Source organism: Stegastes partitus, unplaced genomic scaffold (genome assembly GCF_000690725.1).
Source record: "Stegastes partitus isolate 25-593 unplaced genomic scaffold, Stegastes_partitus-1.0.2 Scaffold110, whole genome shotgun sequence".
Taxonomy (NCBI): Eukaryota; Metazoa; Chordata; class Actinopteri; family Pomacentridae; genus Stegastes; species Stegastes partitus.
In genome coordinates this window covers 633339-648403 of record NW_007577841.1, presented here as the reverse complement: position 1 = coordinate 648403, position 15065 = coordinate 633339, and the positions used below count along the sequence as shown (strand labels likewise).

General features: G+C 40.4%; 1 protein-coding gene across 1 annotated transcript; it reads left to right on the top strand.

Annotated features, from left to right (window-relative positions):
• On the top strand, window positions 1-14107 carry pi4k2b (phosphatidylinositol 4-kinase type 2 beta). Its single transcript, XM_008277930.1, has 11 exons — window positions 1-542; window positions 4842-4993; window positions 5912-5992; window positions 6189-6308; window positions 6583-6714; window positions 8405-8558; window positions 8898-8968; window positions 10334-10436; window positions 11326-11459; window positions 11615-11674; window positions 12698-14107. Exons 1-11 carry the CDS (start codon window positions 197-199, stop codon window positions 12869-12871), a joined length of 1527 nt encoding a protein of 508 aa, XP_008276152.1. The 5' UTR covers window positions 1-196; the 3' UTR covers window positions 12872-14107.
• The last annotated feature ends 958 nt before the right edge of the window (window positions 14108-15065 follow it).

Sequence of the window (15065 nt, the reverse complement as noted above, 5' to 3'; positions counted from 1 at the left end):
AGAAGGACGCAGACTTGACGGATTATGTGGACACATCGGTGAGCGAAAGCAGCTGCTTTCCAGTAATTTAATTTGGCTTCCCGGCGAGAGCATGGTGTCTGTAAAATGACAGGCTGACAGATAAGTAGAGTCATTGTGATTCAATGTACATTTAACCGCTTGCATTAAAAAACAAAAACAAAAAAACTGAGCGACAATGATGTCAGAATGCGACCCGACAGAGACGGAGACCAGCGAGGACACCGGAGCAACAGCGGTGCCGGTGCTGGAGTCTAACTTTCACTCCGCGGAGCCTCCCAAGGTGTTATTTGACGGGAGCCGGATAGGTTCGGGGCTGTCGGCAAACCCCGGACTCGCCGTTCGCATTTCGGACTCCTGTGAAAGCGTCTTGACCGAGCTGGAGACGGACGGCTCCGGCGAAGAGGCGCTGTTGTTGCCGTGCTTAGCAGGAAGCTCGTCGTCTCCGAGGGCAGCGCGAGAGAAGCGGAGCAGGCGGAACAGACACAGCTCGTCGTCGGATAAAGACACCTTGGCCTCCCCAGGTAATCATTCTGGATCAAGGCTATTCCAAATCTCATTATAGCAAGTTCCGGCGGATACATTGGCAGCTAGTTCAGGGCACTCTCACTCGATTGCTCCCTTTTTTTTTTTTTATCTGTGCCATATGGTTATTTTTGAACCACACAGGCTGATTAGTGTTACATGGAGAGATATGAGTGAATGCTACGTGGTCAAATCAATGTGATGTTATGCAATCTCTTGTAGGAGTATCCATTTCACTGTCTGGCCACTGGGTCCCCCTCAAGGGCCCCTGCTGGATCCTGGGCCTGACTTGGGGGCCAAAATGTTGGATGTAGATAGGGCTAAAAGCACTGACTTGCTGCCTCAGTACAGCAGAAAAACACCTTATTTCTGAGTAACCTGACAATGTTTTTAAACTATCCCTTCATCCATGTCATATTAAAGGGAATTTGGTTTGTGTTTTCATGGGGAAGACAACCTTTATGTGCTTTAAAGTTAGTTTTCATATGAGCTCAACTGGAACATTACAGCTACACATGCAGCTAACAGTGTAATAAAATGTAAAATGTCTTCACTGTATGTATTCACACTTTTTAAGTTGTATCCTTCAACCTTCCTGTAATACTGCATCAGGTCTTGAGTTTTTTATGCAGATATCCACCTCTAACATCATGTATTTTTTGCCAGAGGTATGGTGTGTGTAGTCACTCTTGCATATCCACAGCTCTGCATTTCTTCTGGACTATTAAAAGAAAAGACAGAAAAAGGAGAAAACAAAGGAAAGGTGATCTAGTCGCCATGGAAGCAGCACATTCTGACTTTACTGCCAGCTGAATTAAACAACACTCCCCCTCACAACGCCCACCTTTTTCCATTTTTTCCCCCCCTTGCAACATCAATTTTCAGCATTTGTTTTCTTCTTGCATTCATTACTTCTGTATTCTCCACTGTTGGTCTCTTTCTCCCTCCTCAGATCTATTGTTCGACCCCAGTTCTATCGAGGCCAGAGATCTAGGCCACAGGTAGAAGCGCTGAGCCTAAAATCGCGTCCCATTTCTCGTGGCCTTTTAGAACAATACTGTTCAGTCTAAAATTACGAAATTGCTTTACAAATTCATCATCACATAATCTGCAGAGCTGGTGCCTTGTCTCTATGTGTGATTAAAAAAAAAAAAAAAAAGTTAATCTACATTGCAAATTGTGGCAGTCAAATTCTCCTATGCTTATCTTGCAGAACATGAACTAAATGTTAGGTGTGTTTTTTCTAGTCGGTGGTAAAAATTTGCATGTTCACAACCTTAGGTAGATTCAGCTGTGTGTCGCTTGTTCTTGTCGTCTTCATTTACTGCAGTCCACAGTGGCCAAAAACAGCAAATAGAGTTTATTTATCTGATATAATGATATATAATTACCCTCTGTTGAAACATTTTGATAGGTTTATGCACATTTTTTTATCACATATATAATTTTTATGCTGTTTTAAGTGGAGTCATAACAATTCTAAAAGGTTGCAGTGGCCTAAATATGCAGTGTGTGTGTCCGTCTCAGCCCTTTTCAGAGTGCAGTGTTGTGACATGTCACACACTGTGAGCACTGCAGGTCTGCTGGTCTCCAGGGCTCTGAGTGAGCAACACTCCTGCTGTGAAAGAGCTCTGCGGGTCCCATTAACTGACCAGGACGTCTGAGAGACGGATATTAAATATGCATAAGGCCACTGTGCCAGCAGACACACAAACACTCAGTAGTCCAGTCTAGTGTGTGATGGTGACGATGATGAAAAAGGAATTTGGGGACGAGGAAGCGCAGCATGTGTAATTTACTTTCACTCTAGGTTGATGGCTAATGTAAAGAGGGAGATGGAAAAGGGACATTGCCGCCTCTTGCACTTACAAGGATATTACCATAGGCTTTCATCAGCAGTGCATTGCGGTGGAGCCATGCATCCTTTAACATGCAAGACAGCTGGTTGAATCTATTGTTGGAAATTAAGTGTTACAGATAAAATAATGTGTCACCTCTGCCTTACACACACAGAAATTTTGCAGAAAATTCGAGACCACTGCCAGAAATGTACAATTTATCCCTAGATCTGTGTTAACACTGTATTATTTCAATACTAAAGTCACCATGCAGCTGCTTTTGAAGTCAGATTTACACTCCGCTTTACTGGAGACCGCAAAGTTTCCTCCATCGCCAAACACCTTGCAGAATGGTGATATTTACACACATTATATATATGTTCCAAATCAACATCAGTGAGTCTCGAATCTCAGTTGATCTAAACTTAAATGTTCCAGTGTAACAGTGAAAGTCCCTTCCTGGTTGTTGATTTAGCTCCTAAAAACTTGTCTCCGTATATCAGTGACAAATTTAGAAGTATTTTTTTTTTCCTTGAAAGCAATTCCTTCTGCCTTGAAATGGCTTAGATGCAACTCTACACCTTTGAAATCTCTCCTTCCCCACTCCTTGCAGCTGGAGCACACCAGCTCTGCTCAAACACTGTAAAACTACTCTTCACTGCACAATGGCAAGTTGTAATATTGTAGTTATTCAGCCATTCATGTTTGACACCGAAACCAATTCTGAAGATGAACAATGATACAAAAACCCCACCCTGTGAGTTGACAATAATGGATCTTTACGTTACACGCAAAACGTGGAAATCTGAATCCACGAATCAGTTTCAAGGTCCAAATGTTCTGAAATGGCACTGACTGCTTGTTTTACCCATTGTTTTGTCTTCCAGCATATAAAAACCACCATATGGACATGCTGACAAGATCTTAAAAAATAGATTTTGGAAGCTGGGTTCACGTGGAGGACAGGCGGTCTAGTTTTAAAAGATTGTATTTGAACATGGTGGAACTACGGCTTGAAGTTGTTCTACTTTCCCGTCATTGTTTAAATAATTTTACAGCATGTCTTAGGCTCAGCAAGTACCAAATGGAGCACAAAACACAAGGGGGACACCATTATGGCTGCTCCAGTTAGGTTCACCCTCTGCCCAAACTTTGTGGCTTTTAGAGAAGGATGTCAGTGCTAATGGTTGGAGGCTTTTGGGTTTTCGACAGAAGAGACTCAATGTGAGAGTAAAATCTTCGTAGTTGGAAGCATGTCTGAGGCTTACAGTTCAGTAAAAGTCAGAATTTGGCTCTAAACAGTTAACTCTCCATTTTTTAAAATGTATTTGATCAAGACTAGGTGGTCTATTTAAGTAGAATAAAACCGACAAGTATCTAATCTTCAATTAATCCAAACCCCTTATGTAATATTTGCATATCTCCCCCTTTCCATTCACTTCTTCCTCTTTTTAATTTGCTTCTCTCTCTGCCCCTTCAAGTGACTTTGCTTTGAAGCTATCTTTGTTTCTCCTTATCTTGCTGTGACAAATTGCATGGTAGCTGTCCTTCCACCCATGTGTCCACCCCCCAACCCTTCCTCCCAGTGTCTGTCCCTTCATCTCTCACTGGATCCCACTGTGACTTCAGTGTGACTGATGGACCATATGGAGCCTCTCTGTCAGCTGACTGTTCTGCTCCGTGCAAGGAAGAGACGGCAGTCAAGCATCGTGTCCCGTGATTGGCCGTTCATCAAAGGAATAATTAGCACACCACATCCACCAGAGAACAGCCACTTCCAGAGAATTCTATTAGAACCGCGAGGCAACAGAAAATAGTGTTTTCTGACAAGTGTCAGAATCACTCATTTAGTGCAGTCACTTCACAGCAGGAAGGTTTAAATCCGCTGACCAGCTCGGGGCATGTATGGCAGAGCTGGTATGTTCTGTCTGTGACTATGTGGGTTTCATGCCACAGCACAAGCACAGGCAGGTTTGGTCAAATGTGGGTTTTGTGTTGCGTTAGTCCTGTGATAGACAAGCCACCTGTTGTACTCCACTTTTCACCCAGTGTATAATGGGAACACTTCCAGCCTCAGGAACACAATATGAGGCTAATGCATGAAATGAGATGACAGGACAGCCTACATCCATCCATCCATCCATTATCTATACACCGCTTAATCCTCATTAGGGTCGCGGGGGGCTGGAGCCTATCCCAGCCGACTTAGGGCGAAGGCAGGGGACACCCTGGACAGGTCACCAGTCCATCGCAGAGGACAGCCTACAATGATGTTTAAATGGGGTTTATCATTATGTTTTAATTTGAGTCTGTGTATGTGCTTTGATGGTCACCAAAACTGTACTTCCAATGTATTTCATGTCATGATGTTACATTCACATTGCAATTTGATTGTAGCACACTGTGGTTGCATACTTTGTAAATGAGATTATACATGATCTAAATTTGTTCCCATGCTAGGTACCAACAGTGGGGACTTCAACCATTTCCCAGAAGATCCCGAGTTTGCAGATATCATCCAAAGGGCTGAACAAGCTATCGAGAGCGGCGTCTTTCCAGAGAGGATTTCCCAGGGTTCCAGCGGGAGCTACTTTGTCAAAGACCCAAAAGGGGTGAGCTGCAAATCTAGGAGTGATATGTGAGACGTGAAGGAAACAAAGATAAGATTAGATTTTTTAAAAAAGCCATGGTTAATCCCACAGAGATTTCGAGCAGCAAAAGGTTATAGTGCAAAAATGTAGGGATATCAGACAAAAAATGAAAATAAACAAGAAATATACAGTACTGTTGATTCTGTACAGATTGTTTGTAGGAATTCAGATATTGCACAGATTCTCCTTGGTGTATAAAGTATTGGCAGTGCACAGAATTATGCTATATATAGGAAAATACTGATATCGCACACTCTATTTATTTATAGGAAAAAAAGAGATTTTTTTTAAATGTACAAAAACATTCATAGTGCACAGGTTTGGATGCCAAGATGTTTCAAACAAAATAGCATGGTTTAAAAACTTGTAACAAGTTTTTCCCAGAAAAGTTTACTCCCTTAATTGTACTCTTATTCTTCAAGGATTCATTTGTGTCACGGATTCAGAATTCCTTGTAAATAATTATGCTTCTTTGGGTGGGTACGCCTTGCTCTCAAGCTGATTCAAGCAGCTGAAAGGAGTGAAGAGGAGTTGAAAAGTACACAGAAGGAAGAATCCTATACAGTAGAAACTCGCTGAATAATGCAGCCAGCGATGCTCTCATGGATAGCAGGCAGCCAGCACGGATGATTAGCATCACATTAACAATCAACTACAGGGAAACGGTATTGATCTCTTGCCTGTTAGCAGCATCTCTGTCACTTTGCATTTGTTTCCTGTTCGTCTTTGGCTCTTGAATTGTGTTCTTTAAAAGTAGTGTTAGTTCAGTGAGATGAAGTTAGAACCCTATGTCTGTTATTCAGCATATGCCAAATGTGCTTGGCCAAATAGCATTGTTTGACATTTGTTTTTTGTTGTCATTTTCTTTTCTTTCTGCAGAAAATTATTGGTGTTTTCAAACCAAAGTCAGAGGAACCTTATGGTCATCTGAACCCAAAATGGACCAAATACTTTCACAAGGTACGCTAAGACTATTAGTAGATATGTACTCTTAAAAGACAGGTTTTTACAGGTTTTTCTTGACTATTCAAATATATTTGTCTGGACTTAGTTTTATTGTCTGTGCACATAGTAAGTATTAACCCAACAAAATATAGGGCAATGTCAACATCTGCATCTCAAAAACACTCTCCATGTCCTTTGTCTCTCTCATTAGCTCTGCTGTCCGTGTTGTTTCGGCCGAGGCTGCTTGTTACCTAACCAGGGTTACCTCTCAGAGGCTGCTGCCTCTCTGGTTGATACTAAGCTCGGCCTTGGTGTGGTGCCGAAAACCAAGGTGTGGCTCTCTGAACATTCATGTTATTTCTGTGTGGAGGTTATACATTTATAAGCTGTACACACACTCTACCGTAAATCATAATTCACACACTTTCTGAATTCATGTAGTCAAACCCAGAATTTAGTGAACATCTGAATAAATCTGAATCTGAATTAGGTTTGTGTTGTCTTGTAGTTTTTGATTTTTTTTGTAGCTATGGAGGAAATTATCCAGCAGTGTTCTAAAGATACACTAAAGTAGTGTTAACTGAGTGTCGTCATGTTTTTATCAGGTGGTGTATTTGGCAAGTGAAACGTTTCACTACAACGCCATCGACAGAGCAAAGTCCAGGGGGAAGAAGTATGCCTTAGAGAAGGTCCCAAAGGTGGGACGACGCTTCCACAGAGTCGGCCTGCCACCCAAGGTAACACACTGTTTCTGGTCCTTTCACACAGAACACAACGATGGCACTGCTCACACAGCAGTCAAAGTTCAGATTAAGTAAACTTTGACAACTGCACATTGTGATTAATATTCACCAAGCCATTAGAAATAAGGCATCTAGACTGGCACAGACAAAACAGAGGAAAAGCTGATGTGTGTTTGAATTTGCTGAATTATACAACATGAGTTTGCATTTATAATGAGACTGTGAGAGGAAAGCTTGATCTTGGAAAAAAAGTTTTCTGGCATATGAGGTGTGTTGTAACCTGATTTTAATAGTCATGTAGCTTGATGTAGCAATCTGTGCATTAATGAGTTAGGTTTCTATGTTTTTCCTCAATAGCTCTACAGATCTAGTAAAGTTTCCAAATTGAGGCAATAAGACAAATAGGTATAATTTTCACACATAATATTTTATTGACTTAGTGATGTAGTCATACTAAAAATTTTGAAAACGCCACCTGCTTCGCTCTGCCCTCTGCGATTCCCCACAACAGTGCACTGAACCCAGCAGTGAGCACTATGCAAACTGTGATGTCCGAAACGGTTATTTGTCCTTCAGGATCTAATGTCACGAACTGCCAGCTGTTTCCTCTCAGCTGTAGCACTGCAATGAATAATGAAATAAGAAAGCCAAAATTCTCTAATTGCAGCTTCTTAAATGTGAGTATATCCAGTTTCTTGATTCCTCTATGACAGTAAACTGTTATAGGTTATGGACAAAACAAAGACATTTGACATTTTGTAGACCAAACAATCAATCAAGTAAATAATCGACAATTGTAATCATTAGTTGCAGCTCCAATCAGTAATTTATAAGAAGCATAGGCTGTTTACAATTCTTCCGTTCATTCCTGTGTGGTTTATTCCTTTGGCTTTGGTTTTCTTCATGTAATTGTGTAAAACACTTGGAGAAGGGCTCTGCTAACTATCAAAGCAAATACTAATCCTCTTGTTTTCAACATATATCAATAGTTCTTTAAATATCAGAAAGCCTGTGCTCACATAACCACTGCCTGCCGTCTTATTGATTCGTAATACAAGAGTTGTTGTAACAATGAGCAAAGGGCTCAGAATAGCTGCTGATGCAGCCCCTGGTAGCAGATAGTACAAGGAAACGTTACACAGTGTCTGTTTTGTGTTTTTCTGAAAAGACAGGTTTGTTCAGATAAATAGGTCAGAGGAAGCATAAATGCCATTTCTCCTTCAAAGCATGTTTTTTTTTTTTGAGGGTCCTTCCAGACACTGAATGGATATATTTATCTCTTGTGCAGTGAACTGGACTCAGCTTTTAATCAGCGACATGTATAACAGTCTGTTATGTAGCTGACGTCTCTCATATGAGACGGCCTTCTCTGTGTGTCTGTAGCTTATTACGTGTTAGATATTTAGAAAAGGTGGTTAAATATTGTCTGACGGAAGTAGTACAAGGAAGCTGGCTTCATGTTTCAACTGTCATGCACTGCTGACATTTCAGTTACATAATTGCGCCACACCGCATCGTTACTGGTGGTGCAATTATGTATGTTTTTGTTTTTTTGTTTTTTTTTTTACCAAGTAATACTATGTAAGAAAAAAACAAACAAACAAAAAAAACAACTCCATACTATTTTCTGAACACTGAATATTGCAGTACAGTGTTTTTGTTTGTGTATGTTATGTGTTTGCAGGTGGGCTCGTTTCAGCTGTTTGTGGAAGGTTACCGTGAAGCCGACTACTGGCTACGGCGCTTCGAGGCGGAACCTCTGCCAGAGAACATCAGGAAGCAGCTGCAGTCACAGTTTGAGCGGTTGGTCGTGTTGGACTATGTTATTAGAAACACAGGTGAGGGTGTGTCTGTGTTGACATTTTAGCAGTTTTTGTCGTCAACTCATTAGTCTATCTTTGTTGCCTTAAAGCAGTGTTGACAGTTTTGCTCATTCTGATCAGTATATTTGATAATGATTTTTTAAAAATGCATTATTCACATTTTACTAAAGTGAGTTTATTCTTGCATTTGTGTCACAAGTGTTTGCATTTCATAGTTGCTTCATGCACAGCTGTAGTTTGTGTCCTCTTTCCTCTTCCTGCATTTAAGATAACATAAAGCTATATTAAACTTGAAGGAACATTGTGTTTTACTCTGCATGTACTTCTTATTATTTTCTGTTTCTTTCTCTTCAGATCGAGGGAACGACAACTGGTTGATCAAGTATGAGAAGCCAGGAGAAGGAGGAGAAGGCGAAGGACAAAAGGTGAGGTTTTATGAACATGTACTTAAGGCGTGCTCAAACTATTCACGAAGCTGATTTTCACACTGGTGAACTGCAGGAACATTTATATTATGTTCAGTATAGAACACAGCTCATGTTGTTTTGGGTCTGTGCAGTGATTGTTTTTGTTTTTTTGTATTCTGTGTACACATGCAGACATGCAAGGGCTTTCCCAAGTACCATTGTTGGGGCTTTCGAAGCTTCCGTGAGAATTACTCAAATATTTGACACTTCAACTAGCAGCTAGTTTTAGGTTTGGCTGCACAAGCATGTCGATGGTTATTTCTGAGGTGTGCCAAGCGCTATGGAACAGACAGCAGCTGAAGCTTGTTCCCATCCCAAGCAAAGTGGGTGGACATAATACAGAATTTCTGGAGAATTTGGAACTTCCTCATGTGTTTGGACACTGTTGACAAAAAGCACATCGGAGCATCACTGAAGTCCGTCAGTGACTATTTAAGTTACAAGTCTTTTAGAGATGATTTATAAAGGTGGGGAAAATGCCGATCCTCCTTGCGCAGCCTCTCCTTAAAACAAGCGTTTGTTATGAACACAAGTTGTTTACCAGGCACACACTTGGCAGTTGCTGTGGTCACAAATTTTGTCCTGCACCCGGGCGTCTCCTCAACAAACTTTTCAGCACGTGAACCCTTGCAGACGCTGAAACCATGAACTGTTATTCACATCTTTCAGGACATTTGCACAACTTTTTTCAGACTTCCAATATACAGCACTTGACTTTATGGGGATCATCTTCATACATTTGATTTTGTTATTCCAGATGCCTCACTTCTTCTCATCTTGCCATCCTAGCTGTAACTTGTAAACCTGTCACGTGGCCACCAGCTACTGGCCCAGTGTCAGTGCTGGTAACATTAGATGAGAGCTGCAAGGCACTAAGATTAAATGTCGTTGTCTGAGAGCAACTAATGATTAGTACAAATTAAAAAGGAATTACGTTGAATTACTCGTATTTCATGAGTTATGTTAGGTTTTTGTGATAAGGCATATATAAAAAGCCCAAAAGCTTTCATCAGTTGAAGCTTAGAAGAATTCAGGTCAACCCTAATACATACACAAATGCACACTTAATGCTACTCATTCATAAACAGGACACACACACACTTTGATATTGTAGGTGCCCCGGTGACCTCGCTGGTTACAGCAGCTAGAATACTGTCACTGCCTGCCATCAATATTTATGTGCCATCTATTGATAAATGAAAGGTTGTCATCTCTCTGTCCAATTAATCATCCCGTTTGGACAGCGATCAATAACTAGCCTGGCCATCGGTCATTAATTATTCACCTGTCTTCTCTTATCCTTTTTTTTACACCTCGCTGCAGGAGGCAGAGTGGCCAGAAAACAGTCCGGACTCCTGCATCAAGATTGCAGCGATCGACAACGGCTTGGCCTTTCCCTTTAAGCACCCAGACGAATGGAGAGCCTGTATGTTTCACTTTGCTTTGGCTCACTGGCTTTATTTTGTTGTTACTAATAATCTTATAAACAGTGGTTATTGACTTTCATTCTGGATTCATTATTTAGTCTTTTAAAATCTTCTAAAATGGCCATCATGAGTTAATGGGCCACAGCATGTTGCAATTATTTATTTCAAGTGGAATGTTATTAACATTTACAGTCATAGTTTTTAGGCCAATGAAAATCACCAGCTAATGGAACAGTTTGACATTTTGGAAAATACTCACATTTACTCTTTGTTTACTGTTTGCTCTTGTACTGAGGAGATCGATACGATTCTCCAGTCGACAATTAGCTTCTCTTTAAGAAACAGAGGAGACGGGAGAAATAGCTCGCCTGACGTTTTGTGAAAGTGAAACAAATTTGGAATTCTTTGCATATCCAGACCTTTTTTGTTATTGTGTATGGACAAAACAAACAAGATGTTTATTTATGACTTTACCTTCAGACAGAGCCAGACTACTAAAAGCTTCATATTTGCACTTTAGACAGACTTGAGAGGGAAATCTTCCCATCTGAACTCCTATTTAAAAAAAGCGAATAAGTTTCTTCCAAAATGTGGAAATGTAGAACTGTACCTTTAATTTTCTGACAATAAGATTTGTTAACTGATCATTGTTCTATTTGTTCTGTTTTTTACAACGATGGTCTCCTCAGCCAGTGTCAAACTATACATCAACACAACATAGCAAAAATATGAAAAATAGCATCTTAGCTGCTGTCTAATTAGCAAGTATGGAAAATACAATAATATTAATCTTCAGCTGTGGAAGAACATGGCTGTAGTGGCAGTGAAAGACTGTTTTTTGTGCTGTGAGACATTACACCAACCTGTTGTGTTGTGTCCTTGTATCAGACCCGTTTCACTGGGCTTGGCTCCCCCAGGCTAAGGTGGCCTTCTCCCAGGAGACCAGAGACCTGGTGCTGTCCCGCCTTTCTGACATGAACTTTGTCCAGGACCTCTGTGAGGACCTTTATGAGATGTTCAAGGTACCACGGTTGTCTTTTGGCTCTGTTCATTGACATTATAAGTAAGATTCTTAAAATGGCCTCACAAAGCAGCAGATGTCTGATCAGAAAGTGATGTGTGCTCTGTTGAATTTAATGGAACACCTGCTAATATTGGTCATTTTCTTTGTCTTCAGACTGATAGAGGTTTTGACAAAACCATGTTTGAGAGACAGATGTCTGTCATGAGAGGACAGGTGAGTCACTTTCTTTTCTTCTTTCTTTTTTTCCCAAAATGAGCATTTCCAGCCCTGTTTTTCTTCCTCTTTCCCTTTTGTGTCCTCTATTTTGTTCTTTCTGGCTGTTTCCTTTTATAACCTACCTTGCTCCCCCCATTCCTCTCCCATGTCCTACTTTCTTTCACTTCCATTGTGTGCTTTGTAACCTCATCACCACACACCTCTGCACCAAATTTTGGATCCGCTGCCCGAGTCTACTGTACTGCCTCACCTTTTCTGCCTTTCTATTCTCCTCTCACCTCTAACCCTGTTGTTTTCTTTTTCATGTCTTTTATGGTGTGTTAAAAAAAGGCATGTGCAGGATTACAGTTTTCAAAGGAAGGAAACAGCAGACAATTCAATGGAGTTCTTTTATAAAGCTGAATTTTTTTACTTGTGCAAAATAAATAATTGCTGCAGTAAAAATAATTGCAGCATTAACTGTCATTTTGCTGTATTACAGTTCCTTTCTCAGGGTCATAATCCCTTTTCAAACATTGCCGGCTTTATCTCTTTGTTAAAGTGACAGCGGTCTGTCATTTAGATAAAGGTGATATTTACTGTACATGGGGCATTCTGCCTCAATTTAACAAATTAAAAGAAAAATAAATCACTCCTGACCATCTCATCAGATTTCTTTTCTGTGTGTATGTTTGTTATTCAGTAAAACGTGTCAAATTTTTGTTCACAGGAGTAAAAAATGTATAGGGGGTTGTGCTCAATTTTGGCTTCATTTTCTTCACACCAATCCGTGGAGCAGTGTTTTTAAATGCCACAGCTTTAGAAATAATGTAGCTAGAGTCCTGAGATTCTGTAGGCTCATTCATATGTACATATGGTCTTCAATGGTACATCCCTACTTTGACAGAACAATACAAATCGTTATAAGGTGGTGCAAATTTGGTCAAAAAAATCCAAAGTTTTTCTATTCTGATTTTCCACAAAAGTGCATATTGCATTGTGCTGTTTCTCTACTTCATGCTCAAATCCTGTGTGTTCCAGGTGTTGAACCTGACCCAGGCGTTGAAGGACGGGAAGAGCCCCATCCAGCTGGTACAGATGCCCCGGGTGGTGGTGGAGCGCAGCCGCTCGGGCGGCCAAGGTCGTGTGGTCACGCTGGGCAATGCATTCACACAAACCTTCCACTGCAAGCGGCCCTTTTTTTCCTCTTGGTAGTCAGAGAAAGCTGAAGGAGAGACTTCTGTGGCGGCCCTTTTTTTGTACTAAAGTCAGTCCTGAAGCAAGGAAGGATGAAATAAGGGAGAAGATGAGATTATCACACTGGAAACTGTTCTTATTTGTCCTTGCAAGGAAAGTAATTGAAGAGAGAGGCGAGGATGATAGAAAATAAAATGAAGATTTTTTTTTTTGTGAAAAAATTGAGTTTAAGCAGATTCCTCATTTTTGAAGAGAGTGCAGAGAAGCATGGGAGCTGGAGAGATTAGCATACCGCTGTCTCCTAGAGAGACCTTGGGGCTGTTTGTGGTTGCCATGGTGACTTGATTGGATAATCGGCTTTTCCACAGAGGTGGGCTTTGTTTATTGTTAGGAAGCAGAAAGGGTTTTTTTTTTTTTTTTTTTTTTTTTTTTCTACCCACCCAAAGTACCTACTGAAGTCTCATGCAAGGTCTCCTAGTGGGGTAATGGCCAAAGAACAAGCACTTACCTACCACAAACTAACAGATATGTGGTCCAGGAGTGTTTGGGGAATCTACAGACATGTCCAGAAAGCGAATTTTTCTTGAGGCTGACATTGTTCCTCATCTGGGATAAAGTCCTAAAATATTTGCTTTGCCTTGTAGGATTACTTGTTGAAACATAGATGTGCACTTACACTGCGGGAAATGTTTGACTAGTTCTGCCCAGCTGGGTCAGACCACTCTTTACCAGTGTTAGTCTTCAAAACCACATCTGTTGAGCAAACACAAACCCAGTGTCTTTAACTCTCAGTACTGCCAAAATCTGTTTGTCGAAGGAACATCGAAAAGCCTCAAGAGGAGAATATTGTCGAAACTTGAATTTAGAGGAGGAGGAGGACTAGAAATCAACACATTGCTTGAATGTAATCTGTTTACGATTTATACGCAGATTCTTGCTCCTAAACATTTCAATACAAGAGAATGCTGTCAGAAATAGATTTCTCATAACAATGAATGTATTTGTTGTTTGACATGTATTTAATTGCTGGCAAGCAGCTTTCTCTTGAACCTCGTGGCATGGGGGAAGGCAGCTCCCCTCCCCTTTATAATATATACTATGTGAAAAGGAAAAACTAAATTGAGGACAATATTTCACACTTTGCTTGATGCCGTTGTGTTTTCTTATGTATGCATCTTGAAATTTTTATTCCAACTCAGTGATTGTATGAGAAAAATTGTATATTTAACAGAAAATAAAATTTGGGAAATTAGAGTGTTTGTTTTGGTAAGTTGTACACATTAGTTTTGAAGAAAAAGCTTATTTAAAAGTGTTAAATTAAAAGCACATTTTGATGACATTTGATATACACAAAGACAAAACTTACTTCATGTGGTGTAGCATTACTGTCAAAACACTGCAAAGGTAAATCAACAGCTCAAAATGCCAAATACGTCTCAAGACCAGGACTATTCCTTAGAAATTCAATGTAATGCATTACAAGTACGGGTGGGACTTTCACGCGTTAATTACGATTAATTCATTACAACAACAAAAAAAACGCATTACAAAAATTTGCGCTATCCAGGACTGCTTGCTCCGGCAGTTTCTGTGCTCGCTACAACATGCTTTGCATTCAGGTGGTACCGTAAACTTGATGTGCTTCGGTGGGATGCAAATTCTTTCTGCGCAAGTTGCACAAAACCACACTATGGTCAAGGTTTCCATCAGGCAGTTTTTTAAAATGAAACTTACCCTCCATCAGTCCAAGCAATGCACTCTCATCGGATTCCTCCATGTTTGTTGTTATTAGCGTAGCACTGACGCAGCTTGTGCATCAGTGTGATCGGTGGACCATGAAAGTGGGCCCCGACAAACGTTTCGTGTTCCCTGGATGCAAACTGCAATTAAATGCGTTAATTTTTTTAACGCGCTATTTTTGTTGTAATTAATTCATCGGAATTAGCGCTTTAAAGTATATTAGGGGTGGGACTTTAACACGTCATTTTCGTGTTAATTAACGCATTAAAGTCCCACCCCTAATTACAAGTTTTTGTCTGATGTTAGGATCTGTGTTCTTTAAGGGGCCAATATCAAGTTATTATACCTTTTTGTAATCAGTGTTTTCCAGTGCGTCTTCCCTGTCGTGCATCTATGACTGAGACTAACTATTTTTACTCACTTTTTACTTGCTTAATCTTCCTGAACCACCATTTTGAAGCCTCAAGTTTGG